General features: G+C 40.8%; 3 protein-coding genes across 6 annotated transcripts in view; 2 read left to right on the top strand and 1 right to left on the bottom strand.

Moving 5' to 3' along the window:
• The window catches only part of LOC126564110 (ribonuclease Z, mitochondrial), a 346473-nt gene that overhangs the window by 321720 nt on the left and 1836 nt on the right, over positions 1-22917 (bottom strand). The window contains exons 4-6 of the mRNA XM_050221043.1: positions 22738-22880; positions 22515-22675; positions 21189-21825 (exon numbers count right to left, since the gene is read on the bottom strand). Coding sequence (XP_050077000.1) covers positions 21208-21825; positions 22515-22675; positions 22738-22880 — 922 coding nt within the window. The 3' untranslated portion in view covers positions 21189-21207. The remainder of the gene's footprint in view (positions 1-21188; positions 21826-22514; positions 22676-22737; positions 22881-22917) is intronic.
• LOC126565319 (GILT-like protein 1) overlaps positions 1-22917 on the top strand; it is a 390535-nt gene that overhangs the window by 42715 nt on the left and 324903 nt on the right. The gene's annotated exons all lie outside the window — the stretch shown is intronic.
• LOC126565204 (uncharacterized) lies at positions 5738-14370 on the top strand. 3 transcript variants are annotated; one of them, XM_050222358.1, is made up of 5 exons: positions 5738-5938; positions 6189-6315; positions 6440-6592; positions 8136-8309; positions 14195-14370. In XM_050222358.1, exons 1-5 carry the CDS (start codon positions 5738-5740, stop codon positions 14368-14370), a joined length of 831 nt encoding a protein of 276 aa, XP_050078315.1. The 3 variants fall into 3 exon arrangements, with proteins under 3 accessions (XP_050078315.1, XP_050078316.1, XP_050078317.1); XM_050222359.1 differs by lacking the exon at positions 14195-14370 and adding an exon at positions 12332-12440; XM_050222360.1 differs by lacking the exon at positions 14195-14370 and adding an exon at positions 10824-10851.

The following is a 22917-nucleotide window of genomic DNA, read 5'->3' on the forward strand; positions in this document are numbered from 1 at the left end:
CCAAAATCCCACCCGTCCGACCGTTACCATCGCACGGCTGGCCGACTGACAAACGACAATCGGTGGCAATTCATCCAAAACACGCTACTGACAGGCCGGTGGTCGGCTGGTCTACCTAAACAGGACGATGGTTGCTGGTTCCGTAGTGGAGGGAATAGTTGTAGCGGTCGGGTGTTTGTGGTTGCCGAGCTGTCAGGAATTATGACCTCAGCGGTTTTGAAGTGAGCGCTGGGTGGCTCTCGTTCGAATGATTAAACAACTAGCAGCGGCTTGAAGCTCGATATAGAACTTTAAATGTTTAACTAGGTTGTGTTGCTGTGCGATAAACCTCAATGCCTGTTCGAGTCGTCCGGTGCTAGTGGATTAAATATAGAGCGATTTGGGCAAAATTGAATTTATTACTATAATATTTTTTGTGAAATTTAATTAAAGGAACAAATTGTATGAGTATCATTGTATTATCAATTGAGTCCTTAAAGCATTCTAGCATGATATCCACTAGTCTTACGCCCAAGCAAATCGACGATAAATAAGATAAGTTTCCCAAAATCAGATGACATATTCAGCCTTATCAAATGTGCATAAACATCTTCTTTTGTTCCTATTGTTGTGCCCTTTATCTATTTAGTCATCTAAGAAGAATTCTATCGAAAGTTTCTGCTAACTTTGCTCAGGCCTATAATTGATAGTCAAAACAACCGCATCGCCAGATTTAGCAGACATGCGCGAATCAGTACACGTGCCGATAGGCAAAAAAATACACACAGTCCTTCCACCATCGGCCCAGCGCTATTGGCGCGGGTTGTGGTTCGGTCTCGAAAGATTGCTGCTACTGGTCCCACAGTAATAGCCTTCCAAAACGCAATATTATATGGAGTCCCACGCTCGAAATTGTCTCCTTTTTTCCATTTTGTTCTGCTTCGATTGCCGGCAACTTCTTTGCCGGTTCATGTGTTTGTGTGTGTGTGTGGGGGTGAAATCGACGTGTGTGTTCGTGAATGGTTGAGTAGTGCCCTGAAAGGACCACACAAAAAAAAAGCAACCGCGCCAACCAAACTCCAACCCATGACTCATTACACATCGACTGATCTGCATGTGGTCGGTTGTCCGCGAAAGTCCTTGAAAGCTCCCGTGCCTGCTACTGGCTGGCTGACCGATAAAACCTCGACCGCCTCAGTAAATGGTTTGTTTTGGAATATTTACCAAATGTCAGCTGCTAACCGCTGCCGGTTATTGTGACATCATTACAACGGCTAACGGTGCGTTGGTTTGATTGCTTCATTTTTTATCGTCCATTTGCAGTCCAAGGGATCGTTGAATAAGAACAAGCATGCACCTGCTTGGAAAACACGAAAAGCAAAAGGGGGTGGAGAGGAAGGGGAGCGGAAGGGGGTCTTGGAAATTGAATTCCGCACAAAGTTTGATGGGGACACCCAGGCGAGCGTTCTAACCCGACCCGACGATTTCCCACACACACACACACACACACACACACACACACACACACACACACACACACACACACACACACACACACACACACACACACACACACACACACACACACACACACACACACACACACACACACACACACACACACACACACACACACACACACACACACACACACACACACACACACACACACACACACACACACACACACACACACACACACACACACACACACACACACACACACACACACACACACACACACACACACACACACACACACACACACACACACACACACACACACACACACACACACACACACACACTCACACACACACACACACACACACACACACACACACACACACACACACGCACACACACACACACACACACACACACACACACACACACACACACACACACACACACACACACACACACACACACACACACACACACACACACACACACACACACACACACACACACACACACACACACACACACACACACACACACACACACACACACACACACACACACACACACACACACACACACACACACACACACACACACACACACACACACACACACACACACACACACACACACACACACACACACACACACACACACACACACACACACACACACACACACACACACACACACACACACACACACACACACACACACACACACACACACACACACACACACACACACACACACACACACACACACACACACACACACACACACACACACACACACACACACACACACACACACACACACACACACACACACACACACACACACACACACACACACACACACACACACACACACACACACACACACACACACACACACACACACACACACACACACACACACACACACACACACACACACACACACACACACACACACACACACACACACACACACACACACACACACACACACACACACACACACACACACACACACACACACACACACACACACACACACACACACACACACACACACACACACACACACACACACACACACACACACACACACACACACACACACACACACACACACACACACACACACACACACACACACACACACACACACACACACACACACACGGTACGGCCCGGCGCGGCGATAAGCTTTGGCTGGGCACAGTTCGCAATACGCAGAACATAATTCAATTCCCAGCGCGTACTCTGCGTCCGTTGCGAATGAAACATTATGAATGCCACGGGGTTGTTTGTGTAGGCAAACCAGCATCTCCCTGCCCAGTGTGCGGATGTTTTATTGATTTTCATTTGTGAGTACGTTTGAAGGTTCTGCTGGTACGACTGCTCAGCACACGGCAGAGGAGGAGGTTGTAAACAGGCTTATGAATTTGAAAAAAGGCGTATTACTTTGTGGAAACGGAATTAAAAACTCACACATTTGATTTGATTTAAGGTGAGCAAGAGGGAAAACGTCCAAGCTCGAACTTTTTGTGTGTGTGCCTTTGAAAGAATAACCCCATTTCGCAGATTACCGTGCTACATGAACCGACTTCAATTTACATCCAGGTCAGTTCATAGCGAAAAATACTCCCAACAGGCCAGGCTGCTAATTGCTTCAGCTTAAGTAAATCGAATTAATTTGGTGATCATTGCATCTTTGGTCTTGCTAACGAGCGAAGGGACGTAAAAAAAAAGACCATTCAGTTACTAATTGGATCGATGTGTCTCAACTCGAGATGGGTCCGATCGATAGCTAGATTGATAGACGGATAGATAATTACGATTGCTTTGCTAGATTTGCTCTTGTCGATTTATTAGGTTAGCAATCCATCGTTGATCGTGTCGTGTTATCGATTTCTATGCGTTACATGCAATAATTGTTTAACTTTCATTTGTAAGACTATTACATTCGTTACTTTGTTAGCGATGACTGGTGGAAAATAAGTTCGCTGTAATTATCCAATGTATAGAACAAAAACTCACGTTTATGATTCAATGGATGACTACGAGTTTTAACGGTTCAATCAACTGCCCATCGTGCTCTGTATAGCTAACTTCATGTACACATTAAATGATGGAGTCAAAGCCCTTTATGAGAAGCTATGGCACCAAACTGCCGAACACTGAAGCTAATAAGTTTTTTTTTAAAATCAGGCGCGTCCTGATGATCGTTTATATTCAACCATAAAGTGGGAAAATCTATTTCAGTTCTGTAGGAAAATTAAAGTGGTTTGATAGAGTAAAAATTTAGGATACCAATAGAGTTTTGTGGCTTTGAAATACAGCAGAAATTAAAAAGAAAATTGGAGACATTTTCGCATAACAGCTTTATTGCTATGACACTTTGATCCAGGTCAAACTATTCTTTTAAATGCTCTAGGATATCTATGGACAAGAATGATTTTGTTGTTCAAAATTACATCGTTTGAAAAAATATCGTTCCAAACGCTTGGACAGCCATGCATCTAAGTGCTACTCCCCACTGATTTCAACATCGAACAATGTTGTGATTCCAAATCTCTATGGAAGGATCTTATCTAAGTATTTTATCTATTCTAAGCATTCTATTCTATTCTAGCCTCGTTGTGCCTTGTTTAAGCTGGAACAATTCAAACATTTATGTCACAGTCATAGCTATGGTTGGTCCCAGTTAACCCAGTTATCCCAGTTAACAGCCGAAGTTTTTGTTCCCAGCAAAAACTTCCCAGTTAACACTTCCTGGGAAGTTTTTGCACTATTTTTGTTATATAATGCATCAACATCAACAAGACGTAGCACTATGCGCACGAATTAATCTGAGTGTTGGAAGTTAGGTAGATGCAAAATAGAAGAAAAAAGAAAGAGAGTGGATCGGACACGCCCACAATAGGGAGAAAGGGTAAAATGAAAATCAAACAAATAATACATGCAATTGAACGGACGCTTGGCCTGAAAGGGATGTTGATAAAAGGGCGAGAACGGAGAATAGATTGGGGGCATCGGTTCAGTCAAAAATACGGGCAGCAGTAAAAGACGATTAAGCGATCGTGTGTGGAGTTTCCAGCGTTTCTACGTAGGATTAGAATGATCTCCGAGGTGTTTGAGTAAAATGCGCCTGGTGAAAGACCTCTGAACCTGCTCGATCGATGTGAAACCTTGCTGTGGGAAACTAACCACTGAACAGTATTCCAGACTCTACCTGACCAACGAACAGTATATGTATCTTGATACACAAGGGGTTGTTGAAATCGCTGGAGATATTCCTCTTCTTCCTTGAGGTACACTTGCTCTGGAGGGAAAACAGTGCGAAAGGATGCGAAACAGTTGCTATGTTTTGTGGGAAGTTATGAATTACCAGAATTTCTGTACAATAGCTATAGAAATATTGACAATACGATGGAGAGCCGTCATACTCAAATAAAATAAAATAACTATAGTAATATTGCAATACGGCCAGGCTGTTCCATCGGAATAAAAAAACTATTATAGAAATATGTATACACTTGGACAGCCCTTTCGAGCTTCAACACTCTTGTAATATCTCTTTTCATCAAATGTTTGCAACCCTATTTGTTCCTACAATAGTGAAAATTACAGAACAACTAGTAAATTAAAGTGATTGAATAATAATTATTCTACTTTGAGGGTATCTTCAACAGTACAGTAGTACAGTAATAAAGGAAACTCATTGATGTGAAGATCATAAAAAATACTAGCAAGCAAATGAAATGAGCTCATTACACCAGAATCAAATGACAAAGTTCAACGTAAAGCTATAAACTATGTTATCTCGACAAATACCACACACTCACACAGATGGGCACTTAGATGCCAAACATTTCATAAAACACTCAATGCTCAAGAATGCTTTACGACGTTGGCTGTTTGACAAGCTATGAGTGTGGTCTCATTCCACTGGTCACCAACACCCATGGCCCATCTGCACTGTTGTCTGTCGACTGCTCGATAGCATTCATTATCGTAAACCATTATCGGATTACTTTTACACCGGGCACATACATATCTGTACCACATCTTTATCATTTGCTTTTGAATGTATGAACCCGTTGTACCGCATCCGAATGGATGAGAGGAGTTCACTTCACACAAGATGCTGTGCAGTGACTTGTCAAGTGCATCGATACTCTGCACACACTTTATACACCAATGCAACCATCACACACTCATCTCATCTTACTTTTGCTTTTCTCGCCAGGACACAGTCAGCACATCGGTTTAGCGAGGGCTTAAAACAACAGCACTACAAGATGCATTCGGTCGGCATCCATTCGGCGCTTGCCATCAAGCGGCAGCGCAAGAGACGCGACAATCAGCGCAAGGCCCGGGAACGCCGCTACAGCATACAAAGCTCGGAGAGCGGTGACACCCATTCGCCGCACGGTTCAACACGTCGAAAATTTCACCCCCAGAAAGTGCACATCACCGATAATAATAATTTAGATACGAAAGTAAGTACTACCCGTAACCTTCCTGACTGACTCCCTTGGACGTGGGTGGTTTGAGAAGAAACCGGCGAGTTTCCGAAAACGGCACTCACAGCAAAGCCGCTCGTTTCTCTGAAATCACCCGACGGACACTTAGCTTTGGGACAGGAAATTAGATTGGACCACATCACGCATCGGAACGGAAATTTATCGACATGCTTACTGACTCGTCCCGGTTCCCGCACGCACTCTCTTTTCTCCGCATCCTCTGCAGGTAGTCACCAGTATTGGTATGCTGCACATAGGAGTCGTGTTCGTAGTTTTCGGAATCTTTTTACTAGGCGCTGGATTTTTTCCAGATAATCTATCCAATCAACCACAACAATCGTGGCACCTGCTAGGTAAGTGACTACTTGTCAACCACAGCTATAGTACGCCTCTGCTTCTTCATTGCATAAACTTGTTCGACATCTGATGTGTGTGTGTGTATGTTCTTTTCTTTTTCATTGGGAACCCCGTTTACAGGCAAAGGCTCCTGGTGGAATGAACTGATATGCACGGGCCTGTTCGCCGTCGGTCTGGGCATATTTCTAATCATTCTGAACTGTGTGATAAGTAATCGAGAGGAGCAGGATCTCGAGAGCTACGTCCAGCGACAGCTGACACGTTCCCGATCGGGTAAGTAGACTCCCACCTACTCCTATCCCTGTAGGAGACGGAGACCACTTTGGGAAATCATGACGAGTTAAATGCCACATCCGATTAGTTGACACCACCGTCAGCCACAGTGGTGTATTGATGCCGACCGGACACGCTAGCGAATATCCCGGGCCAGGTTAAATAAATGATTAGTTGTGGGATTTCTTGCTCAACTCGTACATAAAGCATCATTTCTTGCGTTGTTCTTAGCGTAACAGTAAAAAGAAACCACATTCAAACGCACGTGACACCTCACTCGTCGATTGACCTCCGTCAGTTAGAGAACCAATCGGCGAGTAGCGTCTTGTGTATAATTTAACCGAACAAACTCAAGCCAGACCAGTCCGTCTAGTCGTCAATCTGCAGTATGCTGGCGACTAGGTCATCGCTCGTGGTCGTGTGTGTGTGTATGTATGTGTGTCTGTGTGTATGCACCACAAAAAGGCAAAGGAAGTTGGCAAATAGCTGGCGATATATTATTCATTGTATCCAAATGCCACCGTTTTATGTTTTCATGGTCAGCATTTTCTTTGTACAATCGTTACACGCTAAATTGATTACAGTGGAAAGCCAAGGCTCTTTTTCTGTGCAACTCTAGAACCATTTGTCTCAAGGTCGTCAAGCTATAAAGGAATCGTTTTAGATGGGAGATTTTGTAGCTTAGCTGGATTGACAACAAAGTGGAGCCTATGTGCATGTGCTTTCAAGTTTTGCTTAATCATAATGTTAATGCATTGGCTTTCACAAAGCTGTTGAATATTACAGCTCAAAATATTAAACAACAATCTCTTTTTGTTTAGGCCGTATGACCTTTCGTAGATGGCATTCAATAATTAATTTATTTTCCAAATGGACGAACTTTGTGCGCGGGAAAAATGGGAACTTATTCATCGATATTAACACCCCTTATTCTTTACATCAGGGAAAGTATGCTTCACTGTTTGGGGAGCACAAAAATTCGATTATATTTGCAACTGGGTCAGGTTGCTTTATTTCATACATACCATAAAAACATCCCAAAAATTAAATAAAAAAATACAACTATAAGCCTGTTCTGGGATGATTATAAAGTGCCATCTCATCCGGAAGCTAAGAACTCGCGACCATACCTCAGAAGGGAAGCAAAAGCGACGAAGAATAAATCAATATGCTTGCCCATTCAGAGAAACGCTTTGATATCGTACAATACGCTGATATCGATTAACGATGCCGTCAAGACTGCCCGTCATGCCGTGGAAGCTGTGCGCCTACTAGGACCCGGTCCACGGTCACATTCTCTTTAGGTGGATTCCATTTTCGGAATGGAATTTCCACACAAGCCATTTGCAACCGGACGTGCTTTTGATATCGGTCAGCCCCCGAAAAAGTACGTCATAACCATAGTGGCTTGAATGGCTGTGGTCCGATTACCCGATTGATCGGTTTCAATATCGATTTGGTCACCTGTCTACGGCTTTTGCTTGGTCATTCTTTCGACCCTGAGCTCATTTCGACGTGTGTTCTTATTCCGTTTTTTGTACAGGTCATCGACTGGAGCGTGACGTGGAAACTGGCGGTCTGACCACACGCCATCACCGCAAAGCCATGCAGATACAGAAGGGTGCTGCCGAGCGAGGCCTGGACGATCTTTCCAACTCGAATGTGCTGCTGACGCCGACCAGCAGTGAAGTGGTCACCCCGACAACTCCGTCCGGAGGTAAGACGAGCTAGTTAATATCCCCAGCAACGAAGGGCATGAATGACCTTCTGTCGTTGCTTAGCAAGCCACCACCAGCACCAATCACCATCCATCACCGCATCCCTGCTTCCGTTCAAGTTCATTAGTACATTTTATATTCTGCGACTAGCACGTACCCATTAAAATAGCACTTCCATCACATTATTAGCTGCAAAATATCATCACACCGAAGCAAGCGGTGGTCACTGGTTTTTCTTTTTCTCTTTCTTTTATGGACTCTTGTAGCCCTTTCATATCCCGCTAGCACCTCATAAATTGCATCGTATCGTATCCAGGGAAGCACATTAATCTTGTTTTATTTCTCAAACTCGGTCATTTTTCGCTCGTTTTTCTTCTTCCTTCTTGTTTCATTCTCTTTCTTTCTTTCTTTCTTTCTTTCTTTTCATCCACCTTCCATCATCCAACATACTGGCTTCTTATGCTTCCGGTTTTTGTGTTTCGATATTTTAAGTTTGTTAAATTTGATAACATCAACGACATTCCTCCTTCCGTACAAACTGGGTCTACCGTTCGCACTTCTCTATAGCGCAGTTGAGCAAGTGCAAAGCCTGACGACTAACTGCTCGCCAGTGCTGCGAACGGGTGCATTCACGATCGATAACGACCGGTTGGGTTGAGTTTTCAGATTCAGATGCTGTTCACTAGCCGACATTTTATACAGACACCATCAGGCGGCTCTCATGCTCGTGTCTGCGCTTTTTGCCTGCCCCATTCGCTGAACCGCTCGCATTCCAATGAAACGTTCAAGGTCTTCGTTTGCTGGCGACATATTTCACCCTCCATTGGGTGTATTAAAAAGAAATTAGTTTTAATCGCCATGCTGCTCGCCGTCTTATCTGGTGGGTTGATGAAAAATGCAAATTCATCTTGTTGGGAGCGACTTGTTCTTGCTATGAACAATATTTTGCTGGCAGAAACCTTTGCTTTAACATTACATCGTTTCTATTCTTAATATTGCTGAAAACTTGGTTGTAAGATAATGTGTAAATTTAAACGGTATTTCGTATAATTTTCAACTTATGGTACCCGTCACCAGCCTTATTTTCCTCACAAAATAGGACCGTAAAAGATAATTCCTCGTCAATTAACTTCATGAATCTAATGAACCTTACACAACACATGACAGATCCGATCCCTGCTCTTGCTCATGCTTTTGTTTATACTGATACCCCAATTTCGCTGTATTGTTTTATTTTTTTATCATCTACCCACCCTAAATATGGTACGAAACTCTCTGGCGGTACTCGGTGGAGGCGCCCAGTCGGTTTCGTGAACCACCAGGCGCCTCCATATACAGGGCGTAATTTGCATCGGTCGCTCGTAATAACGCGACGCGACAGTGATGCAGGCTGCGATGGTAATGAATATTCATAGCGGGCGCGACGGATGTACCACCCGTTCAAGCACGCCGTATCGAACGAACATTTGCTGTGTGGAAGCGGTGCGCGTCGTTCAAATTTTGACTAATGTCTAACTGACAGTGGCAATTTGCAGTACCGTGCCAATGCACGGCAGCTAAACTTACTCGCAAATGTCTCGGCACTTTGCTTATCGTTAGGCAACAGGAGTGCAACAATTGCAAACCACCATTGTTCCGATTTCGTACGCTGCCAAATTAATGTCTGAAACTGTTGTTTGAATCGGATCAGTTTTTTATTGCCCCCAAAACAACAGCCCCTATGCATGGGTTAGCTCAAGGTGTGGGATTGCGATTGCACATAAAAGTAGCACGAATCTAGACCATGTGTGTCTTCAGGAAAATGTTGGTACAAGCTTGCTATGCCGGCGTTTTGTTTATTTTCTTTTCTTTTCGGAAACAACAGCGTTTTCCACCGATCATACGCGAGACTAAAAACGGAAATTGCACATAAAAAGGCTTAACATCAGAAGCACTTATATGGTGGACGGTATATCGCTATCCGTCGTTCGAAGTGTTGCTTGTCATGTCCTTTCTAAATGCATTTCATAATTTAAAAAAATAAAACCTCAACTCACAAGTGTTCATCAAAAATTGGGCACTGATGCTACACGATTTCATCACCTCATAACTCACACGCTCATGGTCTGCTCCTTCTCATTGCCACAGCATATGCTTCAACTGTTCAATTTTAACTATTTCTACCATTTATTTTCCATCTATTTTCTGTACTCGAATACCGTTTTTTTTTTACACAATCCTGCTCTCTCACCCAACCACTCTAATCACTCTCAATTGGGTGCATAACGGAACGGCCACTCACAATCGAACTGCATTTATTCGTTCCATGTTTTTTCACGGCAATTTGAACCAAATAACCATAACGTACGCTATTTCCAATCTAACGCCACGCTATGCGTTTTATTTAATATTTGTCAAACATCACCACGGTACTACACTCGGTACAAATACAATTGTTGAACATAAAACCGATCGAACCAAACCAAAAAAAAAAAAAAACATCTCATGCAATGCAAAAACAAAACAAAAAAAAGGCTATGCTTTGTAAGAATATCATCGTTCGAGATTCATCCCAATATGGCCATGCAACTCGGGAGGCTAGGCAGCACGGCAAGGCAAGTTGAGCAAATAAATCCCTTCCGTTTTGAAGCATCACTACTTCCGTTTTGTTTCCGAAACCGTTTTGATGTGTCGTCGTGTGTTAGATTTCTGTTGTTTCTTTTCATTCTTCTTGTGTATGTTTTGGTTTTGTTTTGTCGTCCTACTTCGGCTTCTTATTGCTGTCCTGCTGTGTGTGTGTGTGTGTGTGCGCAATGCAACCAGCTTCTGCATTCGTCGTTTACGAATCCGCTGTCTGTTTGTTGCTTCCCTACACTCTATTTACTGTTTCTTCAAATCCATCCTTGACCGTACCTGGTGTCTGGTACACCGAAGGACATTACATCCTATTCATCGTGTATCATTGTTTGTCAATGCTTTGGATTAAAAAGTGCTTGCATTATGTTGATCTTCGGCATTTGTCTTCCTGTCTGACTCGTCGCTTTCATTCGGTTCGACTTTATATTACTTCTATCGGGTGCAATCCTTTGTCGGTTGACGGGGTAGCTCTTGCTTTGGTATTTGTTGTGTACGGGAAGATCAGTTTAATATACGTGGAACACTTCAAAGGGCCTTTGACTGACAAATAAGTAACCAGATCGATAGACAGACGATTGATGCTTAATCGTCTTTTAGTTCAATATTTAAAATTATTTCATTATTTGTTTAACAGAAATGTACAAGCAATTGGATTTGTTTTTCACTCGCATCTTTATCTTCATACCTTAATTATTATGTTTAATTAAATTATGTTTTACTTTTGGCGAGGCGAACTTGGTTTACTTGAACTAACTTTCGTTGCACTCAACTCATTATCTCATTGGTTTCATCGCGAAAATTAAACTGTCTACTGCACAGTCAGTCGGCGGGAAGCATCCGGGCAGCAGAAACCGAACCCAATTTGCGAGTTCGTAATTGGAACTGCACTGAATACTTGTACCGTGCACTCTACTACCATTGCTCGACCAAATCGGATACACGGTGCCGGGGTTTCAAAAGCAACGAGCACCAAAACTCGAGCGAGCGAGTCAGTATCGATTTAGGCAAAGCGCCAGATGATTCAATAAACTTTGGCCCTAACAACAAACAGAAATTAGTACAGAAAAACCAAAACTCACCCACACACGGTGAACAGAATTCCGCTGTTACGGTGCTGCTTTCGTTTCGTTCGTATGTGTAGTTTTATTTGCGAATGACACAAAACTGGTGGTTGCGCTCGGTGTTGCCTTCATTTGCTGTTAAACGCTCATCCTCTGAATTGAATTTTCCTCATACTCTAATACTTCTCTTTCTCTTTCTCCTCTTTCCGGAACCTTCTGGGATCTTCTTCCTGTTTTCGGTTATTATTTTGTGTCTGTTTCGTTTTCGATATCAATATTATTTTCTATTGCACAATTTGAAAACGATTTTTAAAACAATCAAATGCAACACGATTAAATCCTAGTTGCACTAATAATGCCAGCTAACTATAAACCGCACGTTGAGATATTAATGTGATACTGCCACCATTACGTCCGTTGCATTGCAAGCCTCGCAAAGCTGTTATCTTAACTCATCCACCGAATGAATTGTTATTTCAAAAAAAAAAAATAAATAAAAAAAACGATACTAATAAAACGAGTAACGGCTGCAAAATCGAAAGCAATATTCAACAAGCGTAAATAATTTGAACAACGATCTCAAAGAACTATAAAAATAAAAAGAAAACAAAAACATCTAACTAATAAACTAAACCAAACACGAAAGCAATCACCACCGTAAAGTACAAACTAAATATTCATATAATAAAATAATAATTAAATCTAAATACAAAATTACGTCGTGTCATCGTGTCAGTGTAATGTAATGGGTGTAAATGTTGCTAAGCACTCGCAATTGCAAAACAACAAAATCTTGTTAACACATTAATAAAGAACACAAAATTCGAACTCGTTATTATGCTGCTTCTTCGTGCGCTAAGCTATTGAAGCTTCATGAAGAGAAAAAAAAAGATAAATCATACAAACTATCTATAATCTTGTTGCACAAAACTAAAAGGTGAATAATGCAAACCACGAATTGAAAAACCAAAAAACCCTGTTTTTTTGTATCCCTTTTTTTTCCCCCTATTTTGTACGGTTTTAATTGGTGGTTGTGTTTGTATGTTTTCATTTGTATACATTTTCACATCCCGTTTTGGATCTGGCCTGTTCCATTTGCTTCTTTTTTTCCGTGGTTGTCTGGCGGATTTCGCGTTACTTTCCCTTAGCAAAAAAAAAATAAATAGGTGTCTATTGGCCTCAGCACAGCACAACTCACCTTCTAGGCTACGTTGTACAATGAGAGACTTAAAGAAACGAGGTAGAGATGGATTGTAACGAGCTATAGCCTCATGAACCTTGAAACTAATGTGACATTGTTTAATGTGTTTTAATTTTTTAGTTACACGCGTTACACTCTTGTGTTGCATAGCATTTGCACTTCAAAGCTAGTTTTTGGTCTAATGCAGAGAAAAACAGAGTGGTTTTGAATGCATTCATTAAAGAGAGTAAACTTTGTCGCTCGGTTTTTTGTGTTTTTTTTTTCTATTGTTTTTTTTATAATTTTTAACTCAAAAAGTTTTTCTACTCTACTCTCCCTAAGAAGCTTTCTCGAGCATTTTAGTTTTGCTGTAACTGTTCATGCTGCATTGCGTCAAACAAAAAAAAAAAAAACCAACTCGATGGTCTGTCTTTTACAAATCAATTTTTTCCCGCACTGTGCTACACCATTTTGCATATCATTCCATCTTATCCTTAAAATCATTTAGTAAGAAAAAAAAAGCCGTAAAAACCTCTCATTTACAGGCCTCAATTTCCTGTAGCTAAGCGAAATCTTTACTCGCCGGTCATGCTTTTTTCCATACGCTTCATTACGTTCGCCAATGCCTTACCCTGCACTTTTGTATTTACGGGTTATTTTCCTTGCCTTGATTTGATTGCAAAGATTACAAAAAGACGATTTGAAGAATTTTGTTTCTTGTGGTGAAAAATTAAGCTGTTTGATTTTGGATACCCCCAACCAAACTTTATCGCTTGTATATTTTTGGTTCCTTCTTTCTGGATGTATTTGTACAGCAAATAATTCTCTGTCCTTACTCTGTAAATGTGTGTCTGTGCGTGTGTTGATGTATAACAGTTTTGTTCCACTTAAGCAAACTTTTAAGTATCAAAATAACTCAACGAATTTCGTTTCTTCGCTTGTTTTTTTGTTTTGTTTTGTTTTGTTCTTTAAACCCGTTGCTTATCCATGCACTTCTAACCTCCGCCCGGAACCCACGGAACTGCAGTGCTGGGTGCGTCTGGGGAAATTTTGTTGGAGAAGATTTTGGAAGAGGACAGCAGCTACGGCGATGCGGACTACTACACCCGGAACGTGGGCCAATCACCGCCCGGTGCCGATAACGATAAGCGGTTGCTGCTGGGCAATGGGCATACGGGCGCCATACACATGACCGACATCTAAGCACAGGGGGCAGCGATGGAAATCCGCAAGGGCCGGCGGCGTATCGGTAGGCTGACGACGCGTGAATTGTGATGACGATTTTTGTAGTTTTGGTAGAGCTTTTTTGATGGTGGGGAAAGGGTGTTGTAACATGGACATAATAGTATAATAGTATTCATTAGTGAGAAAACTGATGAACGGGAAGTTTATGTAACTCGACTTTCGAACTACAAGCACAGCATAATTCTCTCCTACGAACGAGTCGTGAAGGGTGAGTTAATGAACGGTTAACTCCTTTTTTGTTAGAGTCAATATATCATGTTTCAAATATTCGCAATCTCATAATTCATATATTTTATTTACAAAGCAAAAAGAAAACCAAGACAGAAGAGCAAAAAGAAAATAGTTATAATATGAAAAGCTGAACTCGAATCTCGATTCATACCCTACCGGTGGGAGATAAATCTGTTCCGCTGCTCCGAACAAAATCCAACATAAAATTGTGCCCGCTGAGCGATGCTGGAATAGCGAGAGAGAGAGAGAGAGAGAGAGAGAGAGAAGAAAACAATCCAATAATAATGTGTGGGCGTCCTGCAGTATGAGGCAAAGTAAATCAGTTGATTGATTGACGTCCGCTCGAATCAAATTAAATTCCCACTGAGATTAATCACACACAACGTGTGATCATCATGATCGGAAACAGAGGGTGGACAGAAAGATGGCATAAATACAGGAACCATCACGAATTCAACGCGATATCTACAATCATATCGCTCCAAGCTTCTGGTTGCACGTTTTGGGGCGCTCCGCTACCTTCTTGATCAACAGTTATGTGTTATTTGTGGCTTTACCAATTGCTTTCCGTTTGCTGGCCATCGGCAAGCAGGCATAATGATTGAACAAAATGAAACAAACAAAAAAAAAAACCAAAACCACAGCTTCTATCGAACGCGAAGAGCTCTCTCGAGAGATGGTATCTATTTTGAAACAGCACGATCGGGAATGATGTGAACTATTTATACGACGAAACTCATCTGCTGACCTATAAAACAAAACCAATCAAACAGAATTGCGGCGGCTTCCACTATTTAACGATCGCTCTTATCGTAACTGTATCGCATAGTTTAAGTACATGTTGTAATCGAAGATCAATACAGACGTGAGGCATAAGATAAAGGGGGACGCAGGCACAGGACCTGCCAGAAAGAAGAAAAAAAATGGCATGCAAATAAACTACCACGATGTTTCCATTAATCGTATACATGGATGTGGATGGCGGACGTTTATTACCAAGTTTTGAATGTTATGTATGTTTTACTTTCCATTCCATTCACACAATCACTTTAAACCACTCGAAACGCACGATCACATTTAATGAGACTATGAGGAAAAAACGATACAATTTTGTTAACAAGTGTGTAAATGAATGTCAAGTGGACTGCGTGCTTCGTCAGAAAACCAGAAAGGATGCGGATAATGAGAGATTCAAGTGTACCGGTAATTACATATAATAACATATAACGCCATTTCTATACTTGCTATATGCGAATAGGAAGTAAGCTACCGTTAAGGTTATACTACCACAGGACAGGTCTTAAGCAGTATAAAATCCTAGCTGACGTGCTAGCACGCTCTTTCTGCAAACATTTTTTACACCCTCCTATCCGTTAGATAGAGTGTACAGCATCTGGTGCTTTTTATCATTTTAAGTCTCATTTTTTTCTAGTCATTAAACATCCCTCTATACCATCTGCCTTAAGCGGGCCATGTCTGCTAGCATGGGCAGAATCGCAGTACCACAAGCATTTTGCATTTGTGTAGTTAAGTGGCCAAGCAAACCTACAGTGCTGGATCATGTGTAATGCAGATAAGATAAAATCAATATAGATTATTAGCAAATGCTTAATAATTAGTTTACAACGCTAAACAGCAACAAAACTCTACACCAAAGAATTTCGATCACCATTTCAAAACGCAACCGGCATACAATCAGTCGTGGCTAGGTAGTAAAAAGAATTACACAAGCAAAAAGCGAGAATATTCTGTACAGAATGGTCGATGTAGTTCGGTTTCGGTTCCAGGTTTTTGTCAGGATTAGTTCTTCTGAGCGGCATATCTTACTGGCAAGTACGTTGATTTGATAGTGACGGATAATAGGTTGAGACCACTATTATATCCGATTTTCTAACAGCTTCATTTCGATAATTCTATTTCGTTTTCATCTGTTTGACTTAACGACCTGCCAAGGCCTCTAGTGGTACGGCTACGGTCCGCTTGGGATTTAAAGCCTGGTTTTCTCGTGTTATAAAAGGCATCACCCTCTACTATCGGACCACCCCTACTTGGAATGGTTTTACCAAAATTTGATTTAAATTCATACGTAACTAATTTGATACCAATCTTAGAGTAGAATAGAGTAAACAAGTTTAAGAAATAAATATCCCCAAAGTTATATTTTTTATTTTATTTTTAAATTTAATGAAAGGTCCTAATCTATTTTTTCTTCCTTTATTTATGGATGCTTTGAGTCTCTGAGACTACATTCGCCGCTCTGGTCCACTACGTTCCTCTTTCCTAAATGTTCAACTAAGCTTTGCCAAAAAAAACTAAGACAATTATTAGAAAATTGGCTTCGAAATCTCACATTTACTGCAACGGTTATGTGCAATGGTCGTAATCTATTGTCCAACACTGTATATCATTTAAAGACAATGGAGTCGTAAAAGAAAAACAGCTTCAAAGAAGATCCTTTCCACGATATTAAAACGCTTACATGAATCTTTTGGGTAGCAAAATGTTTGAAATGTGGAAAAGAGCGTACGGGTTTTTGTTGAATCAAGTTGATGAAGTTTACCTCTTGATTACATTTGTGCAATAATTAACTAATCTTATACCAAAGTTGCATGAGAGCTGCATATTTACATTCCCGCTTTGCACCGTCTTGACAGCCATCTTGAATTAATTTGAATGTTTTTTTCTCGAAACGATCACAACATGTTGTGTTCATTGGCCCCGATATACTATATCCAGATAACATCCTTTCAGCGCTGCTACCACTAACTAGTTTGTGGTCGGAATTCAGCTAAGATTTTACTGCTCGGCAGCATCAGCTGTTGCAAGGGATTGAGAGCAAATATTTACAAGAGCCCTTACGATAACGACTCGTGTCCCAGCCCTTCTCTTTGCCATTAGCACCACATAACCCTCGATATGCTTACACAAACGCTTATGCTACAGTTTTGGTGAGGAAATAATTATACCAGTCTCTTGCCATGCTTCTCATCCATATTCTCCCTTTGAGTTGTGTAGATCATCCATCACTCGGTTCACTCTCGTCGCCTAGAATATATTTCCTAGACGAAATACAACATAAAATAACGTATGTGTTTTGGGGATAAGTTTACCTCTAAAAGGTCATGAATTTGGCGTTTGTGGGTTGTGTGGCATCCCTAAATGTTTGCTGCCTAAAGTGCTTCTGCTATCGTACTTTGCGCAAAGGTTCTTGGTGAGAAGTTGTTTAAATGTGTTTCGAAAAATGTTCAAAATTTCAAGGTAATAAATTCAAGCCATTACCTGTATGTGCAGCGATAAAGTGCAAACGAGCGTAGTATAAATAGAGACAAGCAAATATTACATCTTTATGTTGGCACGCCTTTTCCGGCTTCCTTCTTGCTAGGACAGTCATGTTATGTGTTCCAGATGGGATTCAAGACTCGTTCGTGTTTTGCCACTACCGTTTATGCCAGCCTGAACGTGCAATATTTGAACGCTGTAAAATTGTAATAAAACGCTCACAATGTCTCTTTGTTTCCTTGTTATCGATGATTAGAGGTTACCAATCTTTTTTCTGCGGATTATTGAATATTAGTTAATTTCAAAGTAAAAGTCATCATAGACCAATTTTTTCATCTAAGTTGTTAAGTTCTTCAGAAGAAATAAAGACAAAAACATATAATGTACCATCGTGAAGAATTAAATAGTATTGCAGTGAAGGCATAGAAGACTTACTTTCCATTTTGAAACAAAACGATAACACGTCAGCATCGAAAACAGTTGTATGGTATGGTGTATGAAACTATTGTGTCTTGCGTATGTGTGTGTGTGTGTATGCGTGTATGTGCGTGTAAAATTTTGAATAATGATAAATGTCCCTATATTATCACAGAAAGCAAATGAAGTGAATATAGCACAATGCACACAATGCAAGTAAGATGATCGATCGTGCCAGCACGAAAGAATCTCAAGAAACCATTCCATATCGAGACCTGCACAAATGATGACCTGAACAGACGGACAGACACGTGTGGTTCGGCAAAAGACGTACATTAATTTAACTATGTTACGATCGATCATTCGTTTTCGAGTTTGGTTTAACACTGTTGAGTAAATACAATGTTGGATGTTTTTAGCGTCGTTAGTATGGCAGAGCTATTTTTTAAAAAGGGAAGGTAAAACCGAAAATCGCGACTAGGTGGGATATGGGTAGTCCTTTAACATTATTATAGACAGCAACAAAAATACCGTTCGTTTCTGAAGATTTGAAAAAAAAAAAACGGTCCCATTCAGTGTACAGATGGGATTCAAAGGGCTGCGGAAGGTGAAACAAAAATCAACAACAGTATGTACACTAACTACAACCTTAAAAATAACATGATGTACTCCGACCAATTTATAGCTAAGATCTATTTTCAATCTTTTTCTATAAGCATGTTTAAGCGCGACGGGTCGCTTTGTACACGATCGTTTCAAGGCAGAGGCAGCGAAGGGAAAAGATAACCCAAAAAAAACGAACGTGCAATTGAAAGAAATTTGTAGAAAATGTCCCATTAATTCACACGCACGTACAGCAAGAAATACCAGCGCACACACGGCATGTAAAGGATAACACTCAAGTTAGACTTTTTTTCTACGATCAACTCTAACAATAATATGGACACGGATATTTGATAAACTACAACAGCTACGAACAGAATAGTGATGTTTAACATGTTTTACATTTTCTGCACAAATAATACTAGCTCACGGGATCAGCGTGAATTTTCGAATAGTAACATGCGTGTGGCCGACCGGGGACAACCATTGCAAGGGTTAGTAGGTGACGAAACATCATGAGCATGAGCATTGAAAAGACAACAAATAATTCAAACGGAATTGCACAAGTGTTTGTGTGAAGTGTGGGAAGAGGAAATATTTTAGGGAACTAAGCCTAGGCTGATAGATCATCTTCCAAAATCAAATGTCCATTTTTTATTGGATAATCTATTAACACAGAAAGAGCTAGCGAGTCACAAATATGCAATGAAGGTTTAAGAATAAAATCTGTTTCTTTTTCATAGGTTTCTGTAAAAATACACACCTTCACATTAAGTTTTGAACTGAGTCAGAAATCTTATACCTTCTCCAACCATTAAATCAACAGGATAAGACATTACACTCCAATACAACAATCTGTGTTGCTCTTTCTATGAGTCATTTTGTACAAAACGAACAGCGATTACAAGGCTACATACGAGCAACGGATAGATAGATGCACAATTTAATGCATACATAGGCAAATAGTCTCAAAGTACACCGTATAAACCCCTCCGTTACATCGTCAACTATCGAATTTATGTTTGCCAACCTTTTCGAAACGAAACTTATTTCACCGATACACCGTTTATAATGTGCAATTTTGCTTGGATAAGATGCCAAAACCAAACAAGGAAATATAACCATGTGTACTCACGCTACAGTATAATCAGGCCGCGTCTATCACCAGCCTATTCACATTGCTCTGTAGAAGTTCGCATCAAAACATTCAACCAACCAGTAGTATTATTGTTTACTTATAACAACACCGTTTAACAAACAAAAAGAAAACGATAATTGTAATCAACTTTTTCACTGACTGAATACTTCGCTAGCTTAGGTGAATGCGGCCAGAAAGTAATGTGATTGATAAAAAGAAGAAAACAAAACGAAAAAGGAAATTATTTCAGACAGTTCGCAACAAAGATTCAAAGAAAAGCATATACACATATACTCGCATTTGGTTTTAGTTTTGCTTTCATTATCTGCAAAAAAGAAAATGTTGTAAAAATATGGAAGAAACAAAGAAAATCTTTCGACAACCTCGTTAAACCTGACCGAGGCTGTGGAACGCTTCGAAGTAACAAAAGCAAATTTGCTAACAAACAACAATACAATCTAATTTCTGACCACAAACAGCTACTGTTACACTGTTGAAATTCTTCCAAAAACAAAACAAACAAAAAAACACACAATCGGACAAACGACACGAAATTGCACCATCATGACAAAAAAAAAAACGACCGAAATTAGATAAGTAAATAAGAAATTACCGTAAGAGTAGCACTTATGTGACAAGGTGGCTAAAGTAAGCTAAATCTCTTTAAAGTACCGAACAAGAAACAACAAAAAACCACAAAAAACTACACTAATAACATCAAACTTTCTCCATTGCTATGCTTTATTTAAGGAAACTCTTTAAACTATAAGATGCAAGCATAAAAACATAAAAGGCAAGCATTTTCCATACATTGGACACTGAAAGATGAAGAAAAGCTTGAGTAACAAAAAGAAAACAAAAAAACATGAAAATGGGAATGTGGCAGCAAGGCAAATGGATACGTTAGATAACAAAAAGCTATCGAACAACATTTAGTCAATACGAAAAGAGGGGCAAAACAACAACTATACATTGAACCTAAGTGAAGTGAGAAATAAATCGAATATTCTGAAAAATCCTACACCTTGCGAATTCTTCGTTCCGATGACCGATGATTTTATTTGCGTTTTTAAAACAACTTTTCTTGTGTGTTTATAACCGAAAGAACCGCCTCATCTCCTGCTAACTTATCGCGTTGGGGAACATTCTTTACATCCGGTGCCATTTTTCACCGTTTCCAAGCGTAACTTTTTGTTGCCCCGCTTGATCGCTTTCTGTTCCATCTCCTCAAAGTGGCTAATGAACATCGCTTTCAGTGCGGGATAAAACTTGCACAGTGTCGACAAATCGTCCAACGTTACTTCCATATTGTCGAACGCTATCCCCAGATCGATACCGAGTCCCGATTGCTGCTGTTCCGGTCGAAGGCGAGGTATTTTCGCGTACCGCTGGCTGAAGTGTGTGAGCAGTGTGTACCGGGCATTCATTTTCCTTCCCTGATCGATCGCCTGCGATAGTGTGCTGTGCATTTTGAGGCGTGCCTCTGCTGCCAGTTCGTCCTCCATCGTTGCCTCGTGTATGAGAATGGTCGAATCACGGCCCAGCGCAATAAGACTTTCGCAAGGCATAGTATCGCCGCTGTAGGTAATTTTTACATCCCCTGCGATGTTTGTGTCCGGGTAAGTCCCACAGGAAGCTACTTTTAAAGCGACACCGAAAGAGTGTGGGCAGTGCCGGACACGGCAGGTAGAAATCTCTTTAATGCCCATCTCAAGCAATCGTTCATCTTTGAAGGGATTTTCCAACTGAAAAGAAAAACGTCATTTAGATATTACTCCATGAGGTTTGCCTGGTGCATAATTAAATTTTATGTAAAATTATTTCTATCTTAACTTAGAGATATGACGAAGGAGCTAGAGAGAGTATCGCAACCTAGTTCTGATGGATAATGGCGAGAGGTAGAAATTAAATATATGACAAAGAATCGATGCAATCGGTAGACGTGGAGTGCTTAGGAGATAATCAAAGGAAAACTAATATGAAAGTAGCGTTTAGGAATTGACACGCGTTGAAAAAAGGAGCATCTATACAATCGAACAAGAGCTGTCACCTAGACTCTTAATGGAATAGGAAGGAGCAGAAGCGATTTAGAGCGCAAGAAGCTTTTAACAACTCTCAGCTATCTATTTGACTACCATGTCCCGTTGTCCCTTTTTCGTTCTCGTCTTCGTGCTGCCTCTTCCTTACATTTCCGTTAATATTATTTTAAAGTTACATATATTGATAAGCTTTCGAGGCAGACATATGTTAAATAAATAAATAGCGGTACTGGTCTTAACGCGGCATTACTGGATGTCAAATTCCATCCAGATCGTTCCCCCGTAGTGAGGAATGACTCTCCAACTACGTGTAAATCCCTCGAGAATAAATGACTTGCTAACTGTAAGGACAACGAGAAAGGGAATTTTATCATCGATAAAATGCTAATGCTTACCAGATCTGCATTTTTCACAAGCGTATAGTCTTTGTGAATGGTTTCGAATCTGCAATCGTACAACCGTAGCCAGTAGGAAATTTGTTCCGGAGCAAGCAACGTCAACCGTTCACAGCTATCGCCGAGCACTTTCTTACGCGCTTGCAGCAAACCAATCAATCCTGAAATTGTACATAAAATCCATTAATCATTTGATCTTAGTTTAAACCTTTTATCCAACTACCCAGATGATGATCGGCATGCAGGTGCGAGATGTAGACCGCCTTAATCGATCGCAAGACATCTTCTGCGTGCGTTTTTCCGAAAAATCGCCATATTTGACCGACAGTTCCTTCACCACAGTCCAACAGAATTGAGGATTGTTTGCTGAAATACACAAGCACACATTAATGTTATTGGAGAG

The sequence above is a fragment of the Anopheles maculipalpis genome, chromosome 3RL, assembly GCF_943734695.1.
Source record: "Anopheles maculipalpis chromosome 3RL, idAnoMacuDA_375_x, whole genome shotgun sequence".
Taxonomy (NCBI): Eukaryota; Metazoa; Arthropoda; class Insecta; order Diptera; family Culicidae; genus Anopheles; species Anopheles maculipalpis.

Excerpts from the sequence above, each read along its gene's own strand:
- LOC126565204 (XM_050222358.1), top strand. The coding sequence starts at position 5,738 with ATGCATTCGGTCGGCATCCATTCGGCGCTTGCCATCAAGCGGCAGCGC. Across the intron at positions 6,316-6,439 it reads ACAATCGTGGCACCTGCTAG|GCAAAGGCTCCTGGTGGAAT; the intron begins GTAAGTGACTAC and ends CCCCGTTTACAG. Across the intron at positions 6,593-8,135 it reads GCTGACACGTTCCCGATCGG|GTCATCGACTGGAGCGTGAC; the intron begins GTAAGTAGACTC and ends TTTTTTGTACAG.